Source organism: Oncorhynchus mykiss, chromosome 26 (assembly GCF_057628025.1).
Source record: "Oncorhynchus mykiss isolate SJ-2025 chromosome 26, ASM5762802v1, whole genome shotgun sequence".
NCBI classification, from domain to species: Eukaryota; Metazoa; Chordata; class Actinopteri; order Salmoniformes; family Salmonidae; genus Oncorhynchus; species Oncorhynchus mykiss.
The window spans coordinates 29,121,746-29,137,347 of NC_143047.1; the positions used below are offsets into that span (position 1 = coordinate 29,121,746).

The 15,602-nt window shown below is 43.9% G+C and overlaps 1 protein-coding gene across 1 annotated transcript in view; it reads left to right on the top strand.

Moving 5' to 3' along the window:
• Positions 1-15,602, top strand: part of LOC100135793 (matrix metalloproteinase-2) — a 30,109-nt gene that overhangs the window by 9,874 nt on the left and 4,633 nt on the right. The window contains 4 exon segments of the mRNA NM_001124189.1: positions 1,037-1,210; positions 1,483-1,638; positions 1,862-1,988; positions 11,562-11,698. Of these exon segments, the coding sequence (NP_001117661.1) occupies positions 1,037-1,210; positions 1,483-1,638; positions 1,862-1,988; positions 11,562-11,698 (594 nt within the window).

The following is a 15,602-nucleotide window of genomic DNA, read 5'->3' on the forward strand; positions in this document are numbered from 1 at the left end:
GCATTATCTGGCTTTCTGCCCATTCCCAAAAGCATTATTTGGCTTTCTGCCCATTCCCAAAAGCATTATTTGGCTTTCTGCTCATTCCCAAAAGCATTATTTGGCTTTCTGCCCATTCTCAAAAGCATTATTTGGTGATTGGCGGTGTAGGCTATTTGGCACACGTACAGTTAAGCCCTGAAGCTTAGGTTTATGCACTAATAACAGATAGCCTAAAATAATCAAAGAAGAACCTCAGTGTAACCTATATATATTGCACAAGAATTATACATTTATGGATTTTTTTAAGGTATTGTTTCTCTTTATTCAACCCACCCACCTACCCACCCACCCTTCAGCCACACAATATTTAATGACCCTAAACCCATCCTCCCGGGACTGCAGGTTAAGAGTCAACCTGCGCATCACTAGTGTGGGTGCTTACATTTATTAGTCAAGGTGTGCTGTGCTGATGCCATGTATTGGTGGAGAATGTTATAATGTTCCAGACGTATGGTTTCCAATCTTGCAGCAGCTAGTCCTGAATGACTAAAAGTATTTTACTGAGTGGCTGCTGGCGGGGGTTATTTTCCATTGTGTCAGTGGGGCTGGCTCGGGGGTTTGAGGTAGAGTCGAGAGAGTGGGATATCGGGAGAGAAAGAGAGGCAGAAAGGGAGAGGGGGGGGGTTGAAGGCTGAGGTTGTCATCTGGTTCTAATTGGTTGGGAATGCTGGTGTGTAGTCTTGTGTGTAAGAAGCACTGCATAAGAATCAGCCTGCTTAAAATAAAAACTACACAGGCCCAGTATTGTCCTGTACCAACCCAGATATAATATTATCATGCAGGGGGAAAAAAGGCACTTTTTGGTTTTGTTTTGGATATACCGTAGATACAAAATACATCTGATGTCAATGTCATTACAGTCATGATAGTTTCTCAAGCAAATCCATTTAGCAATTCAACCCAAATCAAGTTGATAACTTTTAGCACGACCTCATCGGCACATTAAGAAAAGTCCATTTGGTCCTGAAATATGTATTGTTGTTCACCCATGCAGCCATGTCCACCGTTGGAGGAAACTCTGAGGGTTCCCCCTGTGTGTTCCCCTTCACGTTCCTTGGAGACACTTATGACAGTTGCACTGCCTCTGGACGTAGCGACGGTAAGATGTGGTGCGCCTCCACCAAGAGCTACGACGACGACCGCAAGTGGGGCTTCTGTCCTGATCAAGGTAAATATGTCATCTTTGACATTATGCTTGTTTGTAGGTGGTTTTAGCAGTTTAGCGGACAATGACAATTCATGTTTATTTATTTGAATCATTTGTATTATTATTCTGTTTTATTCATTAATGTCATTGTCATTGTCTATGCAGAATGAAGGGAAAGTGGCCAACAGGAATTTCCCAACATGGAAACTATTTTCATTCCCCTGAATATAACTTGACTTGTTATGCTTTGAATATGTGTTGCTGTATCTCTCACTCCTATTGGTGTTGTCCAGGCTACAGTCTGTTCCTGGTTGCGGCCCATGAGTTTGGCCACGCCCTGGGCTTGGAACACTCCCAGGACCCTGGTGCTCTGATGGCCCCCATGTACACCTTCACCAAGAACTTTAGACTGTCCAACGACGACATCAAGGGCATCCAGGAGCTCTATGGTCAGTTTGAAATTCTTATGTACTGCTTATGGGTTATGTATGGGTTATGAATGTGTTATGAAGTCATTATTTTAAAATAACGTGTAACCATGACTTCACCCGCTGTTCATAACCAGAGTGCTTTGGTGAATGTCCTGCAGGTAACAAATGCATTTCTCCTTGTTGAAGGATATCAATCTCATCTACTCAATGCTCACCATGTTGCCTCTCCTTTTCCTCTCAGGTGCTGGTACAGACAAGCCTGTGCCTCCCACCCAGGGCCCAGTCACTCCTATGGACATCTGTAATGAACCTGTGGTGTTTGATGCTGTGGCCCAGATCAGAGGAGAGACCTTCTTCTTCAAGGACAGGTAAATGATTTACTGGGGATTCTACAGTATTACTTCTGATTTCCAATGGTTAGAGCAACATTTGACCTTTTTAGGTAATTCACTTTTGTTTGGCAACATGCTTTTTGAGAAGACCAATCTGACCACTGATCTGTCTAAACAGGCAGAAGGAACATTTAACCTGATGACTCTTATTTTAGACTCTGTGGTTAGTCATTGGAGCAGACCAGTCCACAAGTTAGACCTCACAATCCCCAACTAAATAATTTCACCACAAACAATGGGTAGTTAAATAGGGGGCTTTGTTTGGTCTCAGAATGAATTACTTTCTCTTGGCAATCAGTTGTTTTGTTTGAATGAAGGGGGTGGTGTTATCTCTGTTTGTCTGAGCTCTAATGCTTAGTATAAGTATACAGTTATGAAAGAACTGGTAATAATAACCACTTTCACAATCCTGTATCAACTATGGTAAACCAAAATGGCTGCCTGTTATTCAGATTGTAAACGAGAGCCTACTATACAGTACAGGGTACAGACTTCAACTGGGATTGTCCTATGTAGTGTAGAAAAGGAATAGGCTTTCTGTATCTCTCCATCTTACATGATCTGTTGTGGTTCATTCTCAGCTTTCCATGACTCCGTGTACTTTCCCTCTGAAACATGAACTCTTCACCACAACAGATGAATCCTGTCTGGGACAAATTATGTTAGGAACACTTTCAACCCAAACAATAAGCTATTGCATGCCATCCAAATGACAAAATGTTGACTGAAAAGCAGGTTTAGATTAGGATTCATTGGACATTTATATGTTCCTTCTCAGACTTTACCGCCACATCTTTTAGCCTTCAAGGTTTTAAGGTCAGCTTTACTATATAGCTGTCATTGCTGACTTGGAACGCTGTCCAAAGCAAACAAGTAGACTGCCTGGCTTTGCCCCCTGCACACCCTGAGTCAGGGGCTGGAGGGAAACCACCCTCAAATCATGCTTACAAATCCTGCTTTAGTTCATGGAGTCCTGCTTTAGTTAATGGAGTCCTGCTTTAGTTCATGGAGTCCTGCTTTAGTTCATGGAGTCCTGCTTTAGTTCATGGAGTCCTGCTTTAGTTAAGCGTTAAGTCTTTACTCGCTGTGGTTCACCATGCATTAACACTGTTCAGGGAACAGGGACAAACATCATGCTGAAGGCTGTTCTGTTGACTATAAACTACTGTATAAACAGTGTCGTGTTTGGTTGATGTGTCAACGTAATATTCACTGTTAAAGGAGGGAGAACTGGCAATTAAAACCGGAGTATGGTTTTAACAGTCTCAATAGTTAGTTTAGAAATGATTTGACTATGCCTGTAAGTCATATCTTTGATTGGGTTAGTTTGGTTATTTTTTAGGCATTTCATCTGTCTGCTGCTCAAACATCCTAGAGAATACCTATACAATGATGTGTTGTGGACAAGACACTGGACCTGGGGATTTCAGGAGAGATTCTCCATTTCCTCATCAGCAAGATCATTGTCTCATTCAAAATGATTTGCGGTTTTCTAGTTCCATGATATCATTAACAATGACACATATTCAATGATAGCTATAATTATGGGGTGTGTCTCTCAGATGGAGGGAAATGACATTACGGAGTTACGGCTGTAGGATCTTAATTTGAGCCAGTTTGCTACAGTAGGGAAATAATCCTGAAGCAAAAGGAAATGTGAATAATTATGTGGATCATAATTCATGGATATTTTTGTAGGTGTTGATACATTTTAAGTTAGTGCAAATCGAGTCTGAAATGTTAGTGGAAATTACACACTTTAGAAGCCTTTTAAAAACGTGAATAAACTGCTGTGCAGGAAAATTCTCATCAACAAAAGAGTGGTCAAATTAAGATCCGACATCTCTATGGAGGAGTTACAATACCAAACCCATGGCTGCAAGATATCTGGACTCAGAGGGCCAGTTAGGCTGTATCTCAGGTTTCAGTGGTGGGATGACTTTGGTCCCTAGTTATTCATTGTTGGCTCTAGGTCACCAGATGGTTTAGCTATCAGAGGAGTGAGAAGAGATGGAACAGAGACGCGAGAGTGAGAAGAGATTCAATATAGAGACAAAGAGTGAGGAGAGATGGACACTCAAGTCAATAAGCAAAGATTAGGATAGAGACTACTAAGGTTATTGGCATTTCGTTTCCTCAGACAAATGTTTTTCGTGGAGCTGTCAACCAATCAAGGTTAATAAAAATAGCCTAGGCCCATTAGGATATTGATTTCTGTGTGCATCCGTTTTGTTTTGTTCTGCTTCTCCCTAGTTTTAGTCAGTAGACAGATAAATAGGGAAGTCACAGACTGGAGGGCAGTCACCAGTCTAGTGGGTCAATGTAATGTCTGGAGGGCAGTCACCAGTCTAGTGGGTCAATGTAATGTCTGGATGGCAGTCAACAGTCTAGTGGGTCAATGTAATGTCTGGAGGACAATCACCAGTCTAGTGGGCCAATGTAATGTCTGGAGGGCAGTCACCAGTCTAGTGGGCCAATGTAATGTCTGGAGGGCAGTCACCAGTCTAGTGGGCCAATGTAATGTCTGGAGGGCAGTCACCAGTCTAGTGGGTCAATGTAATGTCTGGAGTCTGGAGGGCAGTCACCAGTCTAGTGGGTCAATGGAATGTCTGGAGTCTGGAGGGCAGCCACCAGTCTAGTGGGCCAATGTAATGTCTGGAGGGCAGTCACCAGTCTAGTGGGCCAATGTAATGTCTGGAGGGCAGTCACCAGTCTAGTGGGCCAATGTAATGTCTGGAGGGCAGTCACCAGTCTAGTGGGCCAATGTAATGTCTGGAGGGCAGTCACCAGTCTAGTGGGTCAATGTAATGTCTGGAGGGCAGTCACCAGTCTAGTGGGCCAATGTAATGTCTGGAGGGCAGTCACCAGTCTAGTGGGTCAATGTAATGTCTGGAGTCTGGAGGGCAGTCACCAGTCTAGTGGGTCAATGGAATGTCTGGAGTCTGGAGGGCAGTCACCAGTCTAGTGGGCCAATGTAATGTCTGGAGGGCAGTCACCAGTCTAGTGGGCCAATGTAATGTCTGGAGGGCAGTCACCAGTCTAGTGGGCCAATGTAATGTCTGGAGGGCAGTCACCAGTCTAGTGGGCCAATGTAATGTCTGGAGGGCAGTCACCAGTCTAGTGGGCCAATGTAATGTCTGGAGGGCAGTCACCAGTCTAGTGGGTCAATGTAATGTCTGGAGGGCAGTCACCAGTCTAGTGGGCCAATGTAATATCTGGAGTCTGGAGGGGAATCACAAGTCTAGTGGGTCAATATAATGTCTAGAGTCTGGAGGGCTACTAGACTGGACAATGTGTACATCAGTTTAAAAGTGTTGGTGTGGGTAGGATCATCTCTCTAATGTCTCTGGTGTAGGTAGAATCCTCTCTTAATATCTCTGGTGTAGGTAGAATCCTCTCTAATCTCTCTGGTGTAGGTATAATCCTCTCTCTCTGGTGTAGGTAGAATCCTCTCTCTCTGGTGTAGGTAGAATCCTCTCTATATTCTCTCTGGTGTAGGTAGAATCCTCTCTATATTCTCTCTGGTGTAGGTAGAATCCTCTCTAATATCTCTGGTGTAGGTAGAATCCTCTCTCTAATATCTCTGGTGTAGGTAGAATCCTCTCTCTAATATCTCTGGTGTAGGTAGAATCCTCTCTCTAATATCTCTGGTGTAGGTAGAATCCTCTCTCTAATATCTCTGGTGTAGGTAGAATCCTCTCTCTCTGGTGTAGGTAGAATCCTCTCTCTCTGGTGTAGGTAGAATCCTCTTTCTCTGGTGTAGGTAGAATCCTCTCTCTAATATCTCTGGTGTAGGTAGAATCCTCTCTCTCTGGTGTAGGTAGAATCCTCTCTCTAATCTCTCTGGTGTAGGTAGAATCCTCTCTCTCTGGTGTAGGTAGAATCCTCTCTCTAATCTCTCTGGTGTAGGTAGAATCCTCTCTCTCTGGTGTAGGTAGAATCCTCTCTCTAATCTCTCTGGTGTAGGTAGAATCCTCTCTCTAATCTCTCTGGTGTAGGTAGAATCCTCTCTCTAATCTCTATGGTGTAGGTAGAATCCTCTCTCTCTGGTGTAGGTAGAATCCTCTCTCTAATCTCTCTGGTGTGGGTAGAATCCTCTCTCTAATCTCTCTGGTGTAGGTAGAATCCTCTCTCTAATCTCTCTGGTGTAGGTAGAATCCTCTCTCTCTGGTGTAGTTAGAATCCTCTCTCTGGTGTAGGTAGAATCCTCTCTCTCTGGTGTAGTTAGAATCCTCTCTCTCTGGTGTAGGTAGAATCCTCTCTCTAATCTCTCTGGTGTGGGTAGAATCCTCTCTCTAATCTCTCTGGTGTATGTAGAATCCTCTCTCTAATCTCTCTGGTGTGGGTAGAATCCTCTCTCTCTGGTGTAGGTAGAATCCTCTCTCTCTGGTGTAGGTAGAATCCTCTCTCTCTGGTGTAGGTAGAATCCTCTCTCTCTGGTGTAGGTAGAATCCTCTCTCTCTGGTGTAGGTAGAATCCTCTCTCTCTGGTGTAGGTAGAATCCTCTCTAATCTCTCGGGTGTAGGTAGAATCCTCTCTTAATATCTCTGGTGTAGGTAGAATCCTCTCTCTCTGGTGTAGGTAGAATCCTCTCTCTCTGGTGTAGGTAGAATCCTCTCTATATTCTCTCTGGTGTAGGTAGAATCCTCTCTATATTCTCTCTGGTGTAGGTAGAATCCTCTCTAATATCTCTGGTGTAGGTAGAATCCTCTCTCTAATATCTCTGGTGTAGGTAGAATCCTCTCTCTAATATCTCTGGTGTAGGTAGAATCCTCTCTCTAATATCTCTGGTGTAGGTAGAATCCTCTCTCTAATATCTCTGGTGTAGGTAGAATCCTCTCTCTAATATCTCTGGTGTAGGTAGAATCCTCTCTCTCTGGTGTAGGTAGAATCCTCTCTCTCTGGTGTAGGTAGAATCCTCTCTCTAATCTCTCTGGTGTAGGTAGAATCCTCTCTCTCTGGTGTAGGTAGAATCCTCTCTCTAATCTCTCTGGTGTAGGTAGAATCCTCTCTCTCTGGTGTAGGTAGAATCCTCTCTCTAATCTCTCTGGTGTAGGTAGAATCCTCTCTCTAATCTCTCTGGTGTAGGTAGAATCCTCTCTCTAATCTCTCTGGTGTAGGTAGAATCCTCTCTCTCTGGTGTAGGTAGAATCCTCTCTCTAATCTCTCTGGTGTGGGTAGAATCCTCTCTCTAATCTCTCTGGTGTAGGTAGAATCCTCTCTCTAATCTCTCTGGTGTAGGTAGAATCCTCTCTCTCTGGTGTAGTTAGAATCCTCTCTCTCTGGTGTAGGTAGAATCCTCTCTCTCTGGTGTAGTTAGAATCCTCTCTCTCTGGTGTAGGTAGAATCCTCTCTCTAATCTCTCTGGTGTGGGTAGAATCCTCTCTCTAATCTATCTGGTGTATGTAGAATCCTCTCTCTAATCTCTCTGGTGTGGGTAGAATCCTCTCTCTCTGGTGTGGGTAGAATCCTCTCTCTCTGGTGTAGGTAGAATCCTCTCTCTCTGGTGTAGGTAGAATCCTCTCTCTCTGGTGTAGGTAGAATCCTCTCTCTCTGGTGTAGGTAGAATCCTCTCTCTCTGGTGTAGGTAGAATCCTCTCTCTCTGGTGTAGGTAGAATCCTCTCTCTGGTGTAGGTAGAATCCTCTCTCTAATCTCTATGGTGTAGGTAGAATCCTCTCTCTCTGGTGTAGGTAGAATCCTCTCTCTAATCTCTCTGGTGTGGGTAGAATCCTCTCTCTAATCTCTCTGGTGTAGGTAGAATCCTCTCTCTCTGGTGTAGTTAGAATCCTCTCTCTGGTGTAGGTAGAATCCTCTCTCTCTGGTGTAGTTAGAATCCTCTCTCTCTGGTGTAGGTAGAATCCTCTCTCTAATCTCTCTGGTGTGGGTAGAATCCTCTCTCTAATCTCTCTGGTGTATGTAGAATCCTCTCTCTAATCTCTCTGGTGTGGGTAGAATCCTCTCTCTCTGGTGTAGGTAGAATCCTCTCTCTCTGGTGTAGGTAGAATCCTCTCTCTCTGGTGTAGGTAGAATCCTCTCTCTCTGGTGTAGGTAGAATCCTCTCTCTCTGGTGTAGGTAGAATCCTCTCTCTCTGGTGTAGGTAGAATCCTCTCTAATCTCTCGGGTGTAGGTAGAATCCTCTCTTAATATCTCTGGTGTAGGTAGAATCCTCTCTCTCTGGTGTAGGTAGAATCCTCTCTCTCTGGTGTAGGTAGAATCCTCTCTATATTCTCTCTGGTGTAGGTAGAATCCTCTCTATATTCTCTCTGGTGTAGGTAGAATCCTCTCTAATATCTCTGGTGTAGGTAGAATCCTCTCTCTAATATCTCTGGTGTAGGTAGAATCCTCTCTCTAATATCTCTGGTGTAGGTAGAATCCTCTCTCTAATATCTCTGGTGTAGGTAGAATCCTCTCTCTAATATCTCTGGTGTAGGTAGAATCCTCTCTCTAATATCTCTGGTGTAGGTAGAATCCTCTCTCTCTGGTGTAGGTAGAATCCTCTCTCTCTGGTGTAGGTAGAATCCTCTCTCTAATCTCTCTGGTGTAGGTAGAATCCTCTCTCTCTGGTGTAGGTAGAAACCTCTCTCTAATCTCTCTGGTGTAGGTAGAATCCTCTCTCTCTGGTGTAGGTAGAATCCTCTCTCTAATCTCTCTGGTGTAGGTAGAATCCTCTCTCTAATCTCTCTGGTGTAGGTAGAATCCTCTCTCTAATCTCTCTGGTGTGGGTAGAATCCTCTCTCTAATCTCTCTGGTGTGGGTAGAATCCTCTCTCTCTGGTGTAGGTAGAATCCTCTCTCTCTGGTGTAGGTATAATCCTCTCTCTCTGGTGTAGGTAGAATCCTCTCTCTCTGGTGTAGGTAGAATCCTCTCTCTCTGGTGTAGGTAGAATCCTCTCTCTCTGGTGTAGGTAGAATCCTCTCTAATCTCTCGGGTGTAGGTAGAATCCTCTCTTAATATCTCTGGTGTAGGTAGAATCCTCTCTCTCTGGTGTAGGTAGAATCCTCTCTCTCTGGTGTAGGTAGAATCCTCTCTATATTCTCTCTGGTGTAGGTAGAATCCTCTCTATATTCTCTCTGGTGTAGGTAGAATCCTCTCTAATATCTCTGGTGTAGGTAGAATCCTCTCTCTAATATCTCTGGTGTAGGTAGAATCCTCTCTCTAATATCTCTGGTGTAGGTAGAATCCTCTCTCTAATATCTCTGGTGTAGGTAGAATCCTCTCTCTAATATCTCTGGTGTAGGTAGAATCCTCTCTCTAATATCTCTGGTGTAGGTAGAATCCTCTCTCTCTGGTGTAGGTAGAATCCTCTCTCTCTGGTGTAGGTAGAATCCTCTCTCTAATCTCTCTGGTGTAGGTAGAATCCTCTCTCTCTGGTGTAGGTAGAATCCTCTCTCTAATCTCTCTGGTGTAGGTAGAATCCTCTCTCTCTGGTGTAGGTAGAATCCTCTCTCTAATCTCTCTGGTGTAGGTAGAATCCTCTCTCTAATCTCTCTGGTGTAGGTAGAATCCTCTCTCTAATCTCTCTGGTGTAGGTAGAATCCTCTCTCTCTGGTGTAGGTAGAATCCTCTCTCTAATCTCTCTGGTGTGGGTAGAATCCTCTCTCTAATCTCTCTGGTGTAGGTAGAATCCTCTCTCTAATCTCTCTGGTGTAGGTAGAATCCTCTCTCTCTGGTGTAGTTAGAATCCTCTCTCTCTGGTGTAGGTAGAATCCTCTCTCTCTGGTGTAGTTAGAATCCTCTCTCTCTGGTGTAGGTAGAATCCTCTCTCTAATCTCTCTGGTGTGGGTAGAATCCTCTCTCTAATCTATCTGGTGTATGTAGAATCCTCTCTCTAATCTCTCTGGTGTGGGTAGAATCCTCTCTCTCTGGTGTGGGTAGAATCCTCTCTCTCTGGTGTAGGTAGAATCCTCTCTCTCTGGTGTAGGTAGAATCCTCTCTCTCTGGTGTAGGTAGAATCCTCTCTCTCTGGTGTAGGTAGAATCCTCTCTCTCTGGTGTAGGTAGAATCCTCTCTCTGGTGTAGGTAGAATCCTCTCTCTCTGGTGTAGGTAGAATCCTCTCTCTCTGGTGTAGGTAGAATCCTCTCTCTCTGGTGTAGGTAGAATCCTCTCTCTCTGGTGTAGGTAGAATCCTCTCTCTCTGGTGTAGGTAGAATCATCTCTCTCTGGTGTAGGTAGAATCATCTCTCTCTGGTGTAGGTAGAATCCTCTCTCTCTGGTGTAGGTAGAATCCTCTCTCTCTGGTGTAGGTAGAATCCTCTATCTCTGGTGTAGGTAGAATCCTCTCTCTCTGGTGTAGGTAGAATCCTCTCTCTAATCTCTCTGGTGTAGGTAGAATCCTCTCTCTAATCTCCCCTGTCTCAGCATGTTGATGGAAAGCAGATCTGGACATGAAGGATGAGTAAGACATGCTGGTGGTCTAACTTTATTGTGTGCTCAGCACCTTATTTACAGTCAATGGCTCAGCACAGGGCTGGGTGGGAAGTCTGCAGCATAATCCACTGAACTGAACCCACTGTTCACTGTCACTGTTCACTGGCCTAGTGATTTTTTTATTTTTTTTATTTAACCTTTATTTAACTAGGCAAGTCAGTTAAGAACACATTCTTATTTACAATGACGGCCTACATCGGCCAAACCCAGACTACGCTGGGGCAATTGTGCACCGCCCTACGGAACTCCCAATCACTGACACTGAACACAGACAGCCCTGCTAGCTAGGTTTCTCTAACCTCTCTGGCTACATCTTATGCAGGAAGTGTATTACATATGCATCCAGAATGTGACAAGAGTGAGTGTAATGATGAAATCTCTGTGACCCAGATATAGTATTTCCTGTAATCTCACAATCAGAGGTGGACATGAATTGTCTTCCTGTCTGATTCAGGGTCAGGTTGGCTTGTTTTGTGGGACTAATTCAACATACCTCAACCTTGAGTAGATTGCTATAGCAGATCATCATATGACTACTTTGTCCATATCTGCATAGCATTTTATAACCATTAACAGGCTTTATCTATCTGAGAAATATCTGGCTCTTTGAAAAATAGGTCAATGGACAAGACTTGTGGAGCTGCTGCTGCTGTTGTTGCTCATGCAGCTGCCTGTTGGAAATCTGGGCAAGACGGGTCTTGTTCCCCTGGCTTCGAAAAACCCCGGTCCTAACGAGAACCAGATGCTGAATGAATCAGGCTATTGTGGCTTTGCTGCCTGGGCTGCTGAAACTCTCCCGCTCACTCACTGCCCCACTCTCTCTTTCTCCCTTTACTTTCCCCTCTCACATCTCTTACTGTCCTTCACTTTCCCCTCTCTCTTTCACTCTTCCCTCCTCTCCCCTCTCCCTCTTTCCTACTCGCCGCTCTCTTCTCCCCTTCCTCGCTCCTTCTCTTCCATCTCCCCTATCCCCTTCCCCCCTCTCCTCTCTTCACCACTGCCCTCTACTCTCCCTTCATCTGACCCCCCGCCCCTTTCTCCCTTCTCTCCTCTCCTCTCAGCCCCCTCTTACATGATTTGAACCAGTAGGTAACTTCTCTCTCTGCTCTCTCTATCAGGTTCATATTCAGGTCAACCAACTTCCGGGGCAAGCCTTCAGGTCCCATGCTGGTAGCCACCTACTGGCCTGAGCTCCCGGTCACCATCGACGCTGCCTATGAGAACCCACTGGAGGAGAAGACTGTGTTCTTTGCAGGTAATGTATGTATGTGAGACTGAGTTGTGTCATCCACCGTTGAGATACAGTACCTTCAGAAAGTATTCAGACTTTTTCAAAATTTTGTAACGTTACAGCTTTATTCTAAAATTGCTTTTTTTTTAATCACACTATCCCATAATGACAAAGCGAAAACAGGTTTTTAGATTTTGGGGGAAATGTATTAAAAATAAAAGTATTCAGACCCTTTCTCAGACTCAAAATTAAGCTCAGGTGCATCCTGTTTATATTGATCATCCTTGAGATGTTTCTACAACTTGATTGGAGTCCACCTGTGGTAAATTCAATTGATTGAAAAACATGAGCTGGCGCACACACACCCATCATTTTTTTTTTTGTGTGGAGGTGCTGACTAACGGCAAATAAACTATAAAAATAAAGAGAGTCACACACTCCATATATAAACTTCCAGTCATTTATTGGGTAAATCACCAACGTTTCAGCATCACTGTGCCATTTCGGACATGATTTGGTAAGACACATACCTGTCTATTTAAGGTCCCACAGTGGACAGTGCATGTCAGAGCAAAAACCAAGCCATGATGTCAAAGGCATTGTCCATAGAGCTCCAAGACAGGATTGTGTCGAGGCACAGATCTGGGTAAGGGTACCAAAACAATTCTGCAGCATTGAAGGTCCCCAAGAACACAGTGGCCTCAATAATTCTTAAATGGAAGAAGTTTGGAACCACCAAGACTTTTCCTTGAGTTGGCCGCCCGGCCAAACTGAGCAATGGGGGAGAAGGGCCTTGGTCAGGGAGGTGACCAAGAACTCGATGGTCACGCTGACAGAGCTCTAGAGTTCCTCTGTGGAGATGGGAGAACCTTCCAGAAGAACAACCATCTCTGCAGCACTCCCCAATCAGGCCTTTATGGTAGAGTGGCCAGACGGAAGCCACTCCTCAGTAAAAGCCACATGATACCCCGCTTGGAGTTTGCCAAAAGGCACCTAAAGACTCTCAGACCATGAGAAACAAGATTCACTGGTCTGATGAAACCAAGATTAAACTCTTTGGTCTGAATGCCAAGCGTCACATCTGGAGGAAACCTGGCACCATCCCTACGGTGAAGCATGGTGGTGGCAGCATCATGCTGTGAGGATGTTTTTCAGTGGCAGGGACTGGGAGACTAGTCAGGATAGAGTAAAGTACAGAGAGATCCTTGATGAAAACCTGCCCCAGAGTGCTCAGGACCTCAGACTGGGACGAAGGGTCCCCTTCAAACAGGACAACGACCCTAAGCACACAGCCAAGACAACGCAGGAGTGGCTTCAGGACAAGTCTCTGAATGTCCTGTTTTTGCTTTGTGATTATGGGGTATTGTGTGTAGATTGTTGAGGAAAAAACACAATTTTATAAATTTTAGAATAAGGCTGTAACGTATCAAAATGTGGAAAAAGTCAAAGGGTCTGAATACTTTCCGATTGCACTGTACATACGTACATACATTACATACGGTACATAATAGGGTTGAATATTTTCCCTGTATTTTACAAATGTTCCATCCCTAGAATAAATCACTTTTCTCCTGGTAATTTGGCTAAAACCAGAAGTGTCATTGAAAAGCATTATAAGGAATATAAATATGTCTGGATTTGATTAGAGCGTTGATCAGCATGAAGATTAAAACCTGATGCTACCTGAGCCTGACGAGCCATCCATATATTAAATACATTTAATGAGACATATATTAAATACATTTTATGAGACACACATTAAATACATTTTATGAGCCACTTTTAATGAACCCAAACCCAAAAAAAGCCCAAGTAATTGTGCAGTTATCCAATAAATGCCCATAGTTGTAGCTAGCTACAGTGCCTTGCGAAACTATTCGGCCCCCTTGAACTTTGCGACCTTTTGCCACATTTCAGGCTTCAAACATAAAGATATAAAACTGTATTTTTTTGTGAAGAATCAACAACAAGTGGGACACAATCATGAAGTGGAATGACATTTATTGGATATTTCAAACTTTTTTAACAAATCAAAAACTGAAAAATTGGGCGTGCAAAATTATTCAGCCCCCTTAAGTTAATACTTTGTAGCGCCACCTTTTGCTGCGATTACAGCTGTAAGTCGCTTGGGGTATGTCTCTATCAGTTTTGCACATCGAGAGACTGAAATTTTTTCCCATTCCTCCTTGCAAAACAGCTCGAGCTCAGTGAGGTTGGATGGAGAGCATTTGTGAACAGCAGTTTTCAGTTCTTTCCACAGATTCTCGATTGGATTCAGGTCTGGACTTTGACTTGGCCATTCTAACACCTGGATATGTTTATTTTTGAACCATTCCATTGTAGATTTTGCTTTATGTTTTGGATCATTGTCTTGTTGGAAGACAAATCTCCGTCCCAGTCTCAGGTCTTTTGCAGACTCCATCAGGTTTTCTTCCAGAATGGTCCTGTATTTGGCTCCATCCATCTTCCCATCAATTTTAACCATCTTCCCTGTCCCTGCTGAAGAAAAGCAGGCCCAAACCATGATGCTGCCACCACCATGTTTGACAGTGGGGATGGTGTGTTCAGAGTGATGAGCTGTGTTGCTTTTACGCCAAACATAACGTTTTGCATTGTTGCCAAAAAGTTCAATTTTGTTTTCATCTGACCAGAGCACCTTCTTCCACATGTTTGGTGTGTCTGCCACAAGCCACCTGGGAAACTTTAAACGACACTTTTTATGGATATCTTTAAGAAATGGCTTTCTTCTTGCCACTCTTCCATAAAGGCCAGATTTGTGCAATATACGACTGATTGTTGTCCTATGGACAGAGTCTCCCACCTCAGCTGTAGATCTCTGCAGTTCATCCAGAGTGATCATGGGCCTCTTGGCTGCATCTCTGATCAGTCTTCTCCTTGTATGAGCTGAAAGTTTAGAGGGACGGCCAGGTCTTGGTAGATTTGCAGTGGTCTGATACTCCTTCCATTTCAATATTATCGCTTGCACAGTGCTCCTTGGGATGTTTAAAGCTTGGGAAATCTTTTTGTATCCAAATCCGGCTTTAAACTTCTTCACAACAGTATCTCGGACCTGCCTGGCGTGTTCCTTGTTCTTCATGATGCTCTCTGCGCTTTTAACGGACCTCTGAGACTATCACAGTGCAGGTGCATTTATACGGAGACTTGATTACACACAGGTGGATTGTATTTATCATCATTAGTCATTTAGGTCAACATTGGATCATTCAGAGATCCTCACTGAACTTCTGGAGAGAGTTTGCTGCACTGAAAGTGAAGGGGCTGAATAATTTTGCACGCCCAATTCTTCAGTTTTTGATTTGTTAAAAAAGTTATAGTCTGGCTTTTCCTGCATGGGACTCCAAGAGCTAAGGGGCATTTTTAAGGAGGCCAGGGGAGCAGAGGTGCTTGGGTATTGCGCAAGAGACAGAGGCTATAAGTTATAAGCTTATTATGCATAACCCATCATTAATTAGCTAAATATAAGGTTAATACCTTATTGAATGTATTACCTGATAGCGGTAGGTGAGGACATCCTATATATAGGGCTGTATGTCAATCTAGAACAGGATGATCTATTTTGAATGGAGTTGATGGAGAGAGAGACTGCGATTTGGGCACTGATTTAAAGCAACAACAGGCTGTTTTAAAACTCTGCAGCTGCAATACAAAACATGTTCTATCTTTACAGTTAAAAAACAAGGCGACCCCTGGAAGCCAGATGGAGATGGTGCATTCAGTCTTTCTATTACTGAGCATAGACTATGCTGTAGCAAATGTAGGCCCACCTGTCACAAGAAGAAAAGTTACCATGATGAGATGATAGGTCTATATGCACAGTGAACTACGCTCCATACTGAGATGGGCTGTCTGTCCCCACCCTGAGATGGGCTGTCTGTCCCCACCCTGAGATGGGCTGTCTGTCCCCACC